The 15,721-nt window shown below is 45.4% G+C and overlaps 1 protein-coding gene across 1 annotated transcript; it reads left to right on the top strand.

Moving 5' to 3' along the window:
• Window positions 1-5,978: 5,978 nt before the first annotated feature.
• Window positions 5,979-13,494, top strand: LOC129604328 (homeobox protein Hox-C10a-like). Its single transcript, XM_055510265.1, has 2 exons — window positions 5,979-6,310; window positions 9,634-13,494. Exons 1-2 carry the CDS (start codon window positions 6,041-6,043, stop codon window positions 9,889-9,891), a joined length of 528 nt encoding a protein of 175 aa, XP_055366240.1. The 5' UTR covers window positions 5,979-6,040; the 3' UTR covers window positions 9,892-13,494.
• Window positions 13,495-15,721: the final 2,227 nt, after the last annotated feature.

Here is a 15,721-nt window from a genome sequence, read left to right as displayed (position 1 = left end):
TAGTTAAGTGGATCTTTGGAGTGATAAATGGTGCCAACCGCCGTGGAATGAAACCAGCTTTGGTTACAGCCCATCATTAATTTCAACATTTTTGCGTCATGTCCTTTACAGTGACTGATGTTCCACTGTCCTGTTTGCAGCTGTTGTCGTGAAGCCGATTCTGGAGTTGGACCTGAAAAATGCGCCGCGCGTGTCACGACTTCTCCTCAGCCGCCGAGAACGCGAAATTAGTTTAACCGAGGCCGAGCTGCTGAAAGTGGCTTCTGTCCGTCGACGCCCGAGGTCAAGAAAGGTGAAGGCGGACGCTCGAGGCGTCGCCGAGAGGCAAATCCGCTCATCACACGGAAACAACAGCAGTAAAACTCTCTTTCCTGTAGCATCAGAAACCGGCGACTAATAAGTCTCACAAATGTATGAAGCGACACACACACTCCAAAAGTACTGCAGTGTGTGTGGTTACATCACTGTGCATTAATGTATTTATTCACCAGCTTGTTCCGTCAGATTACAAGGTCGGACTGGATGGAGCCCATCACGAGAACATACACAAATGATGATGAATCATTGGTGTGGTTCCATTAAACAACACAGACGGATGCTCCACAAAATGGTCTCCGCTGTGGCTGCGTTTGGTTTTAGCACAGTCAGAGCGAAGCCACGAGATGATGCAGAATGTGAGAGGACGGGTTTGACAGGACACACAGATGCAGACTTTTCCCGTTCGCTTGTGGACGGTCTAATTATTTTAGACAAGCTTTGACTTTAACGGTGTGTGCTGGTTTAAATGATACTCATTCTCATACTGCAGCTAAGGCCTCTATGAGGGGAACCAGCTGAAGCCCCTCACTCCACGTCTGCACCACAGACGCCGTAGCTGCTGTAAACTTCTGTGACCTAGCGACAGGAAGGGAACTTGTTTCTGGCTTCATTCAGCCTCTGCGTTTGCTTGATTCCACCTTTGGGTTTGAAAATGCTCCAGACCGAAAACACCGTTGAGGTAAAAGCTCGCAGGAGCGACTCCATGCATTCTGGTCCTCTGGAGGGTTTGGCACTTTTTATGACCCGTTAACCTTCTCGGCGTGACTCCCCACGCTGGGAACCACTGCCCGCTCTCTCCAGGTGCTTGTTGCTGGGGATGATTGTTAAGTGTCAGTTTCCTGTGTCACCTTTATGGGTTTTATTTATTTGTCTGCTCCTTCACATGGAACAGAGTCTGAGCATTACTCAGGTGGATGAATTATAACTCAACTGCTACGACTCATCAATCTTGGAAATTTGACTTTCTGGATCTCATACAACTGTTACTGTCATATTATGGCACGGCATTATCAAGATCAATGACATTTTAAATGCTTCCCAGTTAAGGATGATTGGTGACAATAAAAAGGTAAGTTGGTGATGTAAGTGCCTCAGCGGTGGTGAGCGGCGCCGTGCGGAGCGACCCAGTCACCGCTTCCTCCCCAAGACCAACACGTAAATGAATGAACCCGTAATCACAACAGTCACTGTGCTAAATGTCACGTGGTGACCCATATCGATCACTCAGGGATTATTTTACACTCAATGGCTTCATCTCACAGGATCTAATCAGTGCTCACCTTTTGTCTGCGCGGGTGCAAAGACTCCAGGTTTAGGTGCGTTCACATTACTGTACTTTTGTCTGAGCTGCTCTAATGTTATTATGATGATATGATGATACATGCAGAGCATTTTCAGATTTCAATCATTAATCATCAATCATTAATCATATTAATGTGTGTTCATGTTTATTCAATCTCAACAATCATTCAACTGTGCCACCAAATTAGACAGAAAACATTCAGTTTTATGAAGGGAGAAGTTTCTGAACAAATATATTTGGTCATGATTAGACTGTGTAATTAAAACAGGAACTCATTCATCATGGGTTATAATATTTATGGTCACTTATGTGTTTTAACCTGAAATAGATAGCAAATCAAATTGTTTTTAATTTCAGCAGTTTTATATATCAGCCGCAAAACCTCAAACAACAATGAACACAAACAACACAAAGGTAAATAAGTTGTGGCAACAGAGTTTTAAAATGTGTAAAAATATGTCAAACGTTGGTGGAGCAGGTTTGAAAAAACATTTAAAACATTTGCATTAAATTCTGTCAACAATCACAAAGTCTGGGTTTTAATATTCATTCATCATATATGAAAAACATAAAATGTGAAACAGTGATAAAAACTGTATTTCAACTGTCATGAGAAATAACAGACATTCAACTAATATTTAGATTTTGGTTATTTTTGTTTTTAACTTTCACTTCCACTGTGTTGACTTTCCTTTTCTCTGGTCCTGCAGAAGATTAGTCCTTTATTAATACAGTGCCATTTCTCTATGCACATTTAGCTATTAGCCATGATTAGCATGCACAGTAGACTACTGATCTTCATTGTGAACAAGCAGGGGATGTTTAAGCAAAAAAAAATTAAAAACCACCTCCTCTCTTTCCCTGCAGCGAAAACATTGCTGTGCGAGAGAGAATATTACAGAGCGCGCCGCCGTGATGAACATTTCCTCCTGTTTCATGTTTAACCCTGCTCATTTCCCACAGTAAGAACTCCGGAAACACACAAGTGTGCACAGCAGCTTGGGGGTAAGATGACTGATGGCTTGTTTTCATGATGTTTGGGATTCTGCCGACTCGTAGCCTCGTGGCTCACTGAAGCTGTGAGGCGCTGCAGTACATACTACAGGCTATTGTTGAAAAGTCCTCGTATTAGCAAGGTATTGCTTCATTGTCACACTGTTGAGCCTGCAGAATGCAGTTATCGGTAATGTCCCTGGCCATTTGCACAGTAGTTGCATTGGATTTATGATTATGGCTCATGCACTGTGACAGATTTCATACCACTCAACTATAAAGCAAGGACAATTATTAGAATTTCACGCAGTGAGTGGATGGATTTTTTGTGTTTTCAAGTCCTATTCCCTGGATTGTGTGTGGGCTGGGTACACACCAAACTGAATCTTACTTCAGACCTCACTATTTTTCAAAAATGTCAATATTTGAAAAACGCTGACATGCTCTATCAATCATATAGATAGCCATCTTTCAAGCGGTCAATGTGCCACTTGAATATCTGTGTCTGCTTCTTCCTGAACCCTGCTCTGACCCTTTCCATCTATCCTTTTTTATTCCTCTCTGCCCTCTGCTATTACAGCTCTATCACGACGCACCAGTGATGAGTCCCAGCTCCTTATAAACACGACATTGGTGGCTGTCAGCGTCCCCTCCTGCTACTGCATTAACGCCACTGACCTCTGGAGCTGGTGGCGACAGTCGTCTGTCAGCGCTGGTTAATTCCCGGCCTCGCGAGGGTCAAGAGCTGACACATAATGAGGCCTGACAATGTTGTGGGGCTAGACGGGGTCTGGTGTCAACAGCCGCTGCAGCGCGAGGGTTCAATTCAAGCCACGGAGGCGTTCTCGTCGCGACTGCCGTGATCCCAGGGCCTCGACTGCCTATTGACACAGATCAGAGTGTGGACGTAAAACAAATTAGCATCAGTCAATATCCTCTTCCTCCTCCTGACGCAGCCACACAAGTGCTGCCGCGTTCACCTCACCTCCAGTCAAAACAACAGACAAAAGTGAGCAAGATGGAGAACGCCTGCAGTGGGTTTAAAGAGGGGGTCTGGGGGCACAATAATGACATTTCAGGTCTCGGTGTAAATTAGTCGCAAGGTTTGGTTTGAGGGAAATCATATTCTGAATTATATTTGTGGGCTCTGTTCCCCCTCAGTTGCGAGGCTGTTGTCTTTTGAGAGTCCTCTGCTGCAGAATTTGTGGTTTAGGGGATTCAAGCTGTCCAAAAAAGGACCCACACACAAAGATCACTTGTTTGTGTTGTGCTGAATGTGATAATATAACTTCTGTTGCATAAAGGTGTTGGGCAGTGATGTGGAACAACACGTCAAATATGCTAATCAAACATATGGCACGTCTAAAAACAAACGCAATTGCTGTTCTTGTCCTACAAGATAAAAAGGTTACTTGGTTTTAAATGTAATTTGAATGCATCCAATGGTTGTAATAGGCTGAGGCTGCTGCATTTTTTAATTCGTTTGCATATGGGGAAGCAGAGATTGCTCACACCTGTTTTTTCCCCCTTCTTTCTCTTCTTTTCGCCTCTCTGCAACCCCTCTCCCGCCCCCTCCCTCTGCTGAAAGCCATTACAGAAATACAATTTCTAATACCTCCGCACAGGTCTTCGATCGACTGCAAACAAATTTATATTCAGGCGGTAAACAGAAAGCTGCAGAGATTTATTTATTGAGTGTGGAGGAGAGAAACAAGCTAGCGCGTGAACCCTGAGTAACCTCCGAGCTGACATGAAGATGGATCAGTGCACCATGCAAATGCATGGAGAGAAGGGATATATTGCACTCAGTCATTCAGCACATCGCTGCCTGTAGAATCCCATTAACTCCCACAGCTGGGACCATATTTCTGTGTTGTAAGAATGCAGTTAGAAGTTGTTCATTACGCCGAATTATTTTGTAATTACTGCAGACTTAAAAGACACAGGGAATATTGTTAAAATAAAACAAAAAGGGCATAAACACGAGTAGTAGTTGAGTTTTTTATTAAATGTTAACAGGGGTATTTTCTTACTATGACCTGAATAATAATAATAATAATAATAATAATAATAATAATAATAATAATAATAATAATAATAATAATAATAATAATAATAATAATAATAATAATAATAATAATTGCCCATGTATTATTTTTTTATTAATTGTGTTTCTATTTAAACTTATTGTTACAAAGAGAATAATTAATAATGCCAATCAAAAATAATTAATTAGTTAGTTTTAGCATGTTATCAACATTACCTTATCCAAGCCATTTAAGTTTTATTTTGTAATTATATGTTGTTTAATTTTATTCTGTTTTTGTAAATTTCAGCATGACTTCACTTTTCTATCTCTTCACTATTACTAACTACTTAATTTCCCATTGGAGGTTTGCGAGCAGGCTGAGCCACGCAGCGAATTAAAAAGTAGGTCAGCAAACGTCCGCTGCGTGACATTTCCACTGGCGCTGCTGGTGGAGTTCCGCATGTCTTGCAGCCAAACTCGGGGCAGTTGAGTCGTTTGCGTGTTTTTAGTTATTTATTGCTTTAGACTCCTGGGATGGAGACGTTGCTGTAGCTTTGGGCTCCAGAGTTGTGTGCGCGTGCACGAACCACATCGGTCACGGAAGCTCTTTTTGGGCGCCTTTTAGCACAGATGACGCTTTATTATCTGCGTTGTTTGCAGCACTTGCAGCAGAACTACTTTAAACTACTACTAGTTGTTTCTTTCCTGTCACTTACAACGTCTTGGTCTTCACTCTGAGCTGTTTTTTGTAGTTGTGTGAGGCTAATTACAAATCTGCTGCCACTGAACTTTTAAATGGCAGCTGTCACGACCTCTGAACCCATTAAGTGTGCCTTTCACATGACCTAAGCCCTCTGCTAAAGAGGGCCTCCAGTTTTTTCAAGAAGCCCTCACGAATTAGCATAATCCATTACCTACATCATTGTAGGCTTGTCTTTTCTGAAATAAAGGTTTTCATTGTTGTTTTGAAAAATAATCTTTGAACAAGAATTTGGCCCATAAGATAGTTTCTCTCAGGGCCAGGGTCATCCTACCTGTCTAAGGTGAGGGGCCCATGAAGGCCCAGAGTCCAGTGATGCAGAGGATCAACTACCTGCTCTGTTCAGCCTGGTGCTCTTCACTTTGCATGCTTGGACACCTTCAAAGCGTTGACCCAACGTGAGTTTCACTTTTAGCCGCTCGCTCGGCTTAATCAGTGTCCTCCCTGATGACAGAGATGTCCAGCTATTGGCCGAGACCAGGAGGGCACGTCATCTCCATCAATCAGCGGGCTGCTGTTTCTCCTCTGAGGAATGTCCCCACGGCCGTCCAGCCGCCCGACCGAGCCCCGCTGCCTGCACGAGAGGCCGGGCATAGGGTGCACCGACGTCCAATGATTATGCAGGGGAGAGGTGATAATGACTTCCTATCAAGAGTTAACGGCCGAAGAGCAGAGTAGCCCTCTGTTCACTGGCTGCTGCCGAGCTAAAGAGGTCATCAGCCGGGACCCGGGCGGCAGGACGCATCCTGAACTCGGCAGTCTTGAAGGGGAGGGGGAAGCGGAGCTGGAAGTTGCCTCCGGATTTCACTCCGCACGTAGCCGTTACTTGACTTTCTGTTCAGTTTGGCTCTGTGCACCTCTTCAGACGACCCTCCTCCTCCTCCTCCTCCTCCTCCTCCTCCACCGTGTGAGACTCGTGAGGACTTATCGACACCGGCCTGCCCCCACTCGTCCCGTGTCCCCCGGCGGCGCGCGGCGCGGGGCTCTCCGGGACGCGCGTCACATAACGGCGCACGGCCGTTTTCTGGATCACCAGCAGAGCAAATTCAAATCTGCGCCCATAATCGCCCCGAGATCCACGCCGTCGTGGGAAGTTCATCCAGCGTAACTGATGTGGATGAACGGAGTAAAACTTTTGAGCGGATGAGGGTGAAGAGGAGTCAGCGCCGGGCGGGTAAGTTTTTGTCAAGGAAGAGTGAGCACGAGGAGGGATGGAGTAACCTTGAGACATTAATGTTTGCAGGATAAATGGGTTTGTGTTGGATTTTGAGCTCTGAATAACTTTCGCTGATAGTTGAAAAAGTCAGATCGAAGTTTTCGCCTTAAGCAGGGAGAGGGTGGGGGGGAAAAGGAGCTGACGCGTTTGCGCGTCACCGCGAACATTTACCTCCGTCACCAATAAAAACAGAAGTCAGGAGAAAATATCCCACACTTTAAAAAAAAAAACACAGATCAGAAAGTGAGAGCGGAAGCACCGGCCGTTCACTCAACACCACATTTGAATATGCACATAAGGACTCGGTTACTATTTCCTTAACGGTCCATGCTAATGCCGGTCTGTTAGGTTATTTGGCGTGTTTGCTCCACCCACTGTTGTTCCACACGGACTCCACGGGAGAGCAGCTGCTTGGCATCAGCACGGAAAACCATCAATTATTTACCTTTGCCCTTACAAACCAGTAGCCTCTGAATAATGCAGCGAACTGCCGCCCGTCCACTCTCACGGGAAGTTGAGTAAAACTTACTCTTGTGAGCAGGAGTGGTCCCTGGGTATTGATTAGTTGTCTGTTTGTAATGGAAGCCCTTGTGTATTGATTTCAGTTTGCAGCACCTTTACATGTGTCCACCTTTTTAACATAATTGCTGTCACAGATCATCATTTCCCTGAGTGATGAGGCCTGGGCAGAGAGCCCGTAGAAGAATACACGCAGGCTCAGAAAATACCAATAGCCCACCGGTGTAAGAAATGCCTATCAATCCTCCAAAGCGTGTGAGTTATCGCAGCTTATGTAGATTCTTTATTTGATCAATACCGCCGGTTGTTGACTGACTGGCCACTGTACTGGCACCAGGATTCATGCATTTTACATGGAGGACGATTTACAGCTGTGGAGGTCCAATCTCCTATTTCCCCCTCTCTCTCCATAGCACAATCTCAATGTGCTGTGAGGGTGCTGCTGACCCAAATGTTCAGCGACCACAGCTCCAGCTTGGCCATTTACCCCACAGACAGGCGGCGGAACGGAGGCTGCAGCCTGAAACCGCCGCACGCTCGCTGACGATGGGAATACTCCCGTCATGCAGCCCACGAAAACAATTAGGATTAGTTATGATGATGGCGCGGCTTCGCACACGCGCCTCGCTAACGACGCCACGACGGAGAGGCAAAAGGTGACGGCGGCACCTTTGATCAGCTCAACCGCGGTCTGTTTGAATCCAGGCGCTGGAGGAAGCCGTTTGCCCCCCCCCCCCCTCCCCTCTCCCACGCACGCGGACGCCTCCGCGCTCTTAGCGTCTCTGTAACCTTTTCCTCTGTGTCTCTGAAGGAGATCATCTGTAGGAGTAACTCATTAGCGCCACTGTGTAACTTGTAAAAGAGTCATTAGTGAAAGTATGCTTTCCTCTGGAGCTTGTATTGGTTTTGGCACAAAGCAAAGCCTTGCGTATTCTTCCATGTTGAAAAGGCCTCCACTGACTTGCTGTAACCCGATCTCCTGGCTCAGTGTATATACTCCCAGTGCGTCATTCTTCAATTATGCTTTGACAGCACCTGAATTACTGTGGGCTGGATGCCCAGATGACTGAGGCAATGTGTATCGATCTATCCCCCTTTCTTCTCCTCCTTGGCTTGGAGAGCCCTTCCTCTCCCTTTGCTGGCTGGCTATTTTTAAGCGTGCAAGTCATTCCTCAAATATTTGGTTTGATTCCTTTATGCTTTCTGGCTGGCATCAATTCTATTATCTTTGCGGCCATTAATCAGAATGTGCATGCGATTTGCGCCGCTGAAAGCCGAAGTTCTTAATTACGCACCGTTCCTCTGTATTGGCCCTTCATTTTCGCTGCCCTCTAATTCTCAGGCTCGGTTACCTTGACATTCATTTTCTTAAAACCCAGATGTCGACATTTATCCTATCACTGACCTTTCCATCTGCTATGCTTTCCAAGTGGCTAGAGGCCTGTTAACCTTCCTCTCCATGAATTGTGGTGGGAGACATTGCACTACACCTGGCACGCTGGCTCCATTATGCAGCAGCAGCACATTTTCTCAGAGGCAAAGACACACACGGCGACTGCCCACAACGTCAGCGATGAAAAATCAAGATATAGCTGTGGTTCCTGTCATTCATTGCACATAAGTAGCACAGATGATACTTTAATGTGTAACCCAGGAACCTCAGAGGAAAAAAATGAAGACATTTGTCATTAACGCAGTGTTTGAAAGGATTTGTAAACTGTTAGACTGTCATTGACACAGAAAGGCCTAAAGGCAAATTATTAATGATTCCGATGAATACAGTTAATGGACTGTAAAGTTGTTTTGAATCGCCAAACATTTCCCTGTCTACTTTCACATACATCTGCAGAAGCATCATTTTTTCTTCAATATGGTGGCGTCGTCCCGGAGACGCTCTAAACGTTAACAGCAGCCGATGCTGCAGTGATGTGAAACGGTCCAACCGGGTCAGAGCTTTTTGGTTCTGCTGCTGTTCACGAGCCTGCGCTTTTAGGAAACACACGACTCCACGTTCCCCGGCTTCTACAGCACCAAAAGATTTCCCAATGTGCCTAAAGGCTATGGGTAAAGTTGATCCCACAGTGGTGAAATACATCTTTGTTACACAGACAGAAAAACTGCTCCCAAGTGAAGACTTTAAATCAACACTGGCTCAAGGGCCAATTCCTGTAATTTTATAAAGTTTCATATAAATTATTTGTAAGCTCATTAAATAGGTGCAGGTTTGTTGTACAACTCCACAACAAATGTGATGTGTCCAGTTCCTATTTCTCATCATTACGTGCATTAGTTTTCCTGGAGGATGTTTTATATTGTTGTTATAAAAAACAAGGCCAAAGTTTATCATAAACGTTGTTCAGCTGTGAATAATTTGGGCGTGGATAATTTATTTTGAAGGGGTTTGTGCTTCTTTTGTGGGGAACCTGATTGATCTCGCTGACGACTGTTTTCGTGTCCTCCGTTCCCAGCCAGGGTGCACATGACCTGTGGGTTCACTACTAGTTGCTGGTAACTCGGTGCTGGTGAGACTGGGAGCAGCAGCGGCGGCGTCTGCACGCCTGGACGCCACACGCCGAACGGAGCCCCCGAGGAGCGGCTGCAGCACCGGGCAGCCGACCGAGCTGCAGACGGAGCTCCGCTTCAACAAGTACCTGACGCGGGCCGGGCGCGTGGAGGTCGCCGGCGCCCCGCAGCTCAGCGAGACGCAGGTGAAAGTTTGCTTCCAGAACAGACGCGCGCGGCAGCAGAGATGACAGACGGCCCGGCTGCTCCCGGACCCGGGGCCCGCGGCTCCGCACTCACGCGCCGACACTCCGGACACCTGCTCCTCTCCCGGACCGACCCCGACGTGACACCTGCAGCTGAACTCCAGAGACGCACGCGCCGCGCCGCGCCGCGCCGCGCCGCGCCGCGCCGCGCCGCGCGCTCCGCGTCGACGGCGCCCGCCTGCAGATGTTTTGATTCGCGTTTGCATCGGTTTCAATCAGCCTTCACCTTTATTTGCTTATACCACGGTGGATGTTTATCGCAAGGAGCGCAATGGCAAGTTTCTTCATGCAAGAACGGGTCAAATCAATTTGTCATTCTCCCCGGCTTCAGACTGACGCTCTGATTTGAATATTAAAATTCAAGTCATTTCATTGCGCTCCTATCTACACAAGGCAAACGGAGATACAAAATTATATTAATTGTCCATAGAAACGGTGGCAGACTATTTGTTTATGCTTTCTGTACAATTTATTCGGGAACTGACGCTTTATTATATTTATCCAACAAGACACGTGCTTTCTATGTCAGTTTAAAATATGAATTTATTTGTAATTAATTGTTAAGATCTATATTTAATTATATTTATTTTATCAACGCGCATTATAAATAATCCCACCAACCTAAACGTCTGCTGTCTCAATGCAATGAAATTCAGCTTTATGGAGTTTTTTTCGTCTGTTTGTTCAAAAATCTATTAGAGCCCAAGTTTGAGGAACAAATTCAGATGCACCAACTAAGTATTTTAACACGTGTGCCCATCATTTGCCGTGATAACGTAGCAGCGATTCAGTCCTGCTTTAATATTCTACATTTTGTGCGGTTTAAAGTTTATTCAGGTCAGCATTTAAACTCCATAACTGACCGAAAGATTTATTGATCGCTCGCATTGATCCGCGTTAATTCTTCCGTTCGAGGCACAAACCTGTGAGCATTTGCATGCATCTGTAACTGCGTGTTAATGGAATGTAGAAATATCTCGACCGGGAGTTGTTGCGTCTTTTATTACCCCTATACGTGCATCAGAAAATGATAATTTAGCTCAAACACTCATGCGGGAGAGCAGACAATAAAACGCTGTCTGCGCTGTTCCGCAGATCAACCAATAAATTCCGTGGCACCAGCAGTTAAATATTCCTTCCAGAATCACGTCCCATCTCATGTAAAGCAAACGGCGGTAAAGTCGACCTTTAAACACTCTTACGTTCTATAGCAACGCGATTATTCCGTGTTAATGTCTGTTTTAATAAGAAGACGTGAGTCATCCGCCTTATTAATGTACAGAATGGGCAAAGGTTTGTTGAGCTTTCAATTAGGGTTGTTTGCACTTAGTATGAAGGTTAATACTGATCACAAACATTAATCTTAAATAAATAAAATGGCCAAAGATAGAACCTCCACTAATTACATTACATACATAGCCTAAACCTTGAAGTGCCTTCCTTAGAATGATAATATTATAATAATTAGGATGCAGGAGTGGACACGAGGGCTGCGAGGCCAAGCTAACATATGCAGTTACACCAGAGTTCACCCCTCACCTCTTGACCTTTGTCTTGCCTCGGGACAACCATGACCCGGTCAGCGGCTCCGAGAGAGCAGGATTCTCCTTTCATTTGGGTGACCTCCAAGTCTGAGCTTCTCTTTCTTTCTTTCTTTGGTTTTCTCCCCTTTTTTCCCAACAGGCAACTCGCATCGCCTTTGTTCTGCCCGTGGATCTGTGTGTCCACACAACAATATTTCATAGGGCTGAATAGAAGGGCGAGCAGGCCATGTGATAATTGTTCATATTATAATTCCATACTGAGCCACATTATGCATTTTCTCTCTCCACCTCGAGATAACCTAATTTTTGCCTCATCTCTTATTTTAATAAGCCGAAAATATGATGCTGGCTCACTTTATAAACTGGATGAAAGACTCTTTTTACCCAATAAGTTGGGGATACAAACTACAGCCCTATTTTAATAGCAAAGTCGAAAAATTAAAGCTACTTGAGCATACTTAGCACTTTATATGATTCCATGTCTGCGCCAGTGTAAACAGAATTTAGAGCAAGTATTCATTATACCTGCAGCTCATATTTCACCAATGTCTGCTTGAATATTTTTAAATATATATGTGTATATTTAATTCCGACATAAATCCTTTCTACAGTAAGTGATATATTTTTAAAAATGTTCACCTCATAAATATTAACTGAGCGGATGAGGAATAATTAGGTCCAACGTAAGAGTCACAAAAGAAGCTTTTGACAGTTAAAAGTTTTATTTGTAATTGATACGAATGATTTTTACATGTGAGCTAGACTGACTACATGTCAGAGACAATTTATTTTGAATTTGCATTTAAACAAAATGGCCACCATTAAGGCGGCCTTTCTCTAAACAAAATAGTACAAAGTGGAATGTTTAACAAAACCTTCCAATGTGTTCATCTTTTTAATGCAAATGAGTGTGCACTTGTGAAGGTTGTGGGGATGATGAGGAGGACGGAGAAGATGAAGCAACGTGATGGGACAACCTGTGAATACAAAAGCAGTCTCTAATGTCCACTGTTTCTCCTGAGAAGTGTGTCACGTTGACCTTATTAGAAACTCCTTCATCATCTTGTGCAAATTCGCTTCTTTGCCACAGGGCTTCAGGTTCAGGTGAAAACGTGCACGCGGGACGCTTCCCGCAGGTGCGCGCTCACTTTTTTGGAAGAAAAGTTACCTTATCACAGTTCCCACTGAATAATAGATTCACTTAGAAATACACAACAATTTAAAATAGCAGCATGGAAATGTGTGGGGAGCGAGAACGTAATGTGAATTATAAAGATGAGGTGAAGGTGAGGAGAAGAGCTTTATTTTTGGGTGAGTTATCGCCTCAATTTTATTGTGGGGAAGCTCCAGCATTTGCCTCTCAATTGATGAAAGGCAAAGCGCATTGTTTGTTCAGACCTGACATTTAGTTCGGAAGCATTTGAGTGTGACTGGCTTCTGATGAATTTGTGCTCTTCTGTAATTTCTCCCTGAAGATGTACGGTCGGCCGGCGAGACTGACAGCTGTGCTGCGCTTCTCCGCAGGCAAACACATGGTAAATGTGAGGACAATAAAAGCAGAATAACTCTAAACCAAATCTATTGCTGCCACAGGTAGTCACAGTGCTGACACTGAGGAAGTTACAGCTTCTCTCCCCTTTATGGTTCCCTCCTCCTGATTTAAGCAGCCATTTTGTCTTTTTATTGATATAAGCATTGATTTAAATCAATGGGAAACAACATAATGAAGTTAACATTATTTGTAAAAGTGACTTTTTTCAACTGGAAGCAGTAATGTAATGTGTGATGAATGAGACTATTGCGCGTCTCTGATGTCTTCTGCTGTCTCTTATAGGCAGATGTTTACAGCTGTGACATGACGTGCGACAGATCACATGGGATTCGCTGGTATTTTACGTTACATTTTGTATTAACACATATAAGTGGGCTCCTTTCCAGCTCGTTGTAATTAATACTAAGTTGATCTAAAATTAACTTAATGCATAATATGCATGTAATATCTTTTCCAGTGCTCAGGGGAATAAAATCAATTGATCAAGTTAAACTCTCCCTAACTCTGTGTGAAATCCTCATAGACGAGCTCAGCTGTTGTTGTAATTACATCATTTGAATGTTCTCCTCCCTTTGACTTTTTCTGCTCGTCTGATTTTACTGTTTTTCTTTATTTGCAAAGACTTTCATGCACTGCTAGTCTTTTCGATCGGTCCCTTTCACATATTTGACTACCAAACAATTTGTGCATCAAGAAACTTGAAGTGACGCGCACCTGTGTGTGTGTGTGAGTGTGTGCCTATGCATATCTGGATGCACTGTGTACAATTACACAAATATGTGTTTTGTTTCCTAGGTGCTACTAATAAAGCACTCAAAAAGATACAAAGCACCTATTTGAATAATTGTTCACTTACACACGCGTACGCACACTCATACAAATCCATACATAACACATTCTGACAGAGCCACACTGAACAACACACACACCAGTCCAGCCCTTGCCTCTCCTCTCCTGCTCCACTCCAGGGAGCAGATGTTTGGGGACAGCTTACACTCTCAGCGAATTTCTGTGTACAAAGCAAACAGCAGCACTCAGCACTTCTGGCTGCAAAGGGAAATTTGCTCTTGAAAGAGGGGGGAGGGAAGGATTTTGAGTCAATGTAAAGTATCACGAGGACAGAAGGAGAAAAAAAAACAGTAAGACGGGGGGTGGGGTGGGGGGGTGCACGCAGAGGTGAAAGTGTGTCAAGGTTGCGACTCCGTTCTCCTCGGGAAAATTCCCCATTTCCTCAGACGTCTGAAGCGGAGCGTCATGTCTGTTACATGCAGCTGCATCCATCAAATCAGGCAAAGTGGCTTCACTACATGTTTGATTACGCCTGACCTCTCGCTGTACTCCTCTGCGCTCGCTGCTTTGGACTGCCCTTTTCAAATTTTGCAGACGAGCCTAAAATGAAGGAAAAGCACGCAATGAGCCTTTACAGAGTCTGCTGATGCTGCATGTCGGACATCGGCTTGAACCCGGGGCCGGCAGAGCTAATGATGCTGCTGACAGAACCCGGTGATTCAGTGAGCTCCTCTTAGGAATTAAAAAGCACTGTCTTAAATGTGTGCTGTTTTCTGCCCTTCAAGATGTTTGCAGTGCAGCTTGATTACATATGCTCTGCAAGATGCTGCACACACTCATATGTAAATAGACCCAAACATACACACGCACTCTTGTGTCCAAACATGTGTGCGAGAACACACATTTTGACCTCTCATCAGTGTATTATAATCCCTAAACAAACCGTCATAAATGAGCCCTGCGATGCTTATTTGTCTGAACGGAGGCAGCGCCCTCCTCCTCTGCCCCTGGGGTGATGTTGCCATAGTGACAGATTCACAGACATATGGAGAGAGCGGCGAAGGGGAGCTGGGTGGGAGGGGCGGGGCTGCGGGGACAGAGGGGTAGGGGATGGGTACCAGTCTGAGGACGTTGGCGCGCTGCCTTTCATACGTGTCTTTGTGTTTCATCCGTCAATCAGTCGCCCGCGTCAGCCTGTGGGAACAGTTCACCAACTTCTGTTCAATCAAGCCCGCGCCGGGCGCCATCTTGGCCGTATTTCGGGAGGGGAGAGATTGATTCCTGGGGAGCGCGGCGTCTGCAGGGGAGCTGTAGGCAATGCGTTCGCTTGAGATGCACATTGTTAAATGAAACTGGAAGGCTGCGTTGACGTCTCGCAACCGTTCCGTTATTGATCATCAACTGTATGAGAGATCATTGGAACCGGATGATGTAATCATCCTCTCAGCCCGAGGACAACCTGGCGATGGAGAGGAAAGGAGGGAAGGCTGTTGGGAAGGAACGGCGGTCGGGAACGGCCTTGCTGCTATGAAAACATAGTTTTTTCACCGGGCATTTTATGCAAAAGGGGACGACCAGGTGCTCAATCACACCTCACACCTACTGTTTTATTTTTTTCCTTCTGCGCGTCTTCCCACCACTCGTTCTCCGCTCCTCTCCTCCTCTTCCCTCTCTCCCTGTCATCCGTCTTCCCGCCGGCCTCTCCGGGCCTGCTCTCCGGCTGATATGAGCGGGCGACCCGCGGGCCCTCGGGGGTCAAGTGATACAAGGTCATTGGCGGGTCATCTCCGCTGACTGGCTGACCTCTAAAAGGACGTCTGGAAGGAGCCAATGGGGTGTCGCTCGCTCCCCCCTAAGGCGGATCCCTCTCCCCAGCTCATCAGCCGCCCGCGTCACGTGACCAGAGCGGGGCGTCAGAGGGAGGATGATT

The sequence above is a fragment of the Betta splendens genome, chromosome 7, assembly GCF_900634795.4.
Source record: "Betta splendens chromosome 7, fBetSpl5.4, whole genome shotgun sequence".
NCBI lineage: Eukaryota > Metazoa > Chordata > Actinopteri > Anabantiformes > Osphronemidae > Betta > Betta splendens.
This window is presented reverse-complemented; position numbering and strand designations above follow the sequence as displayed.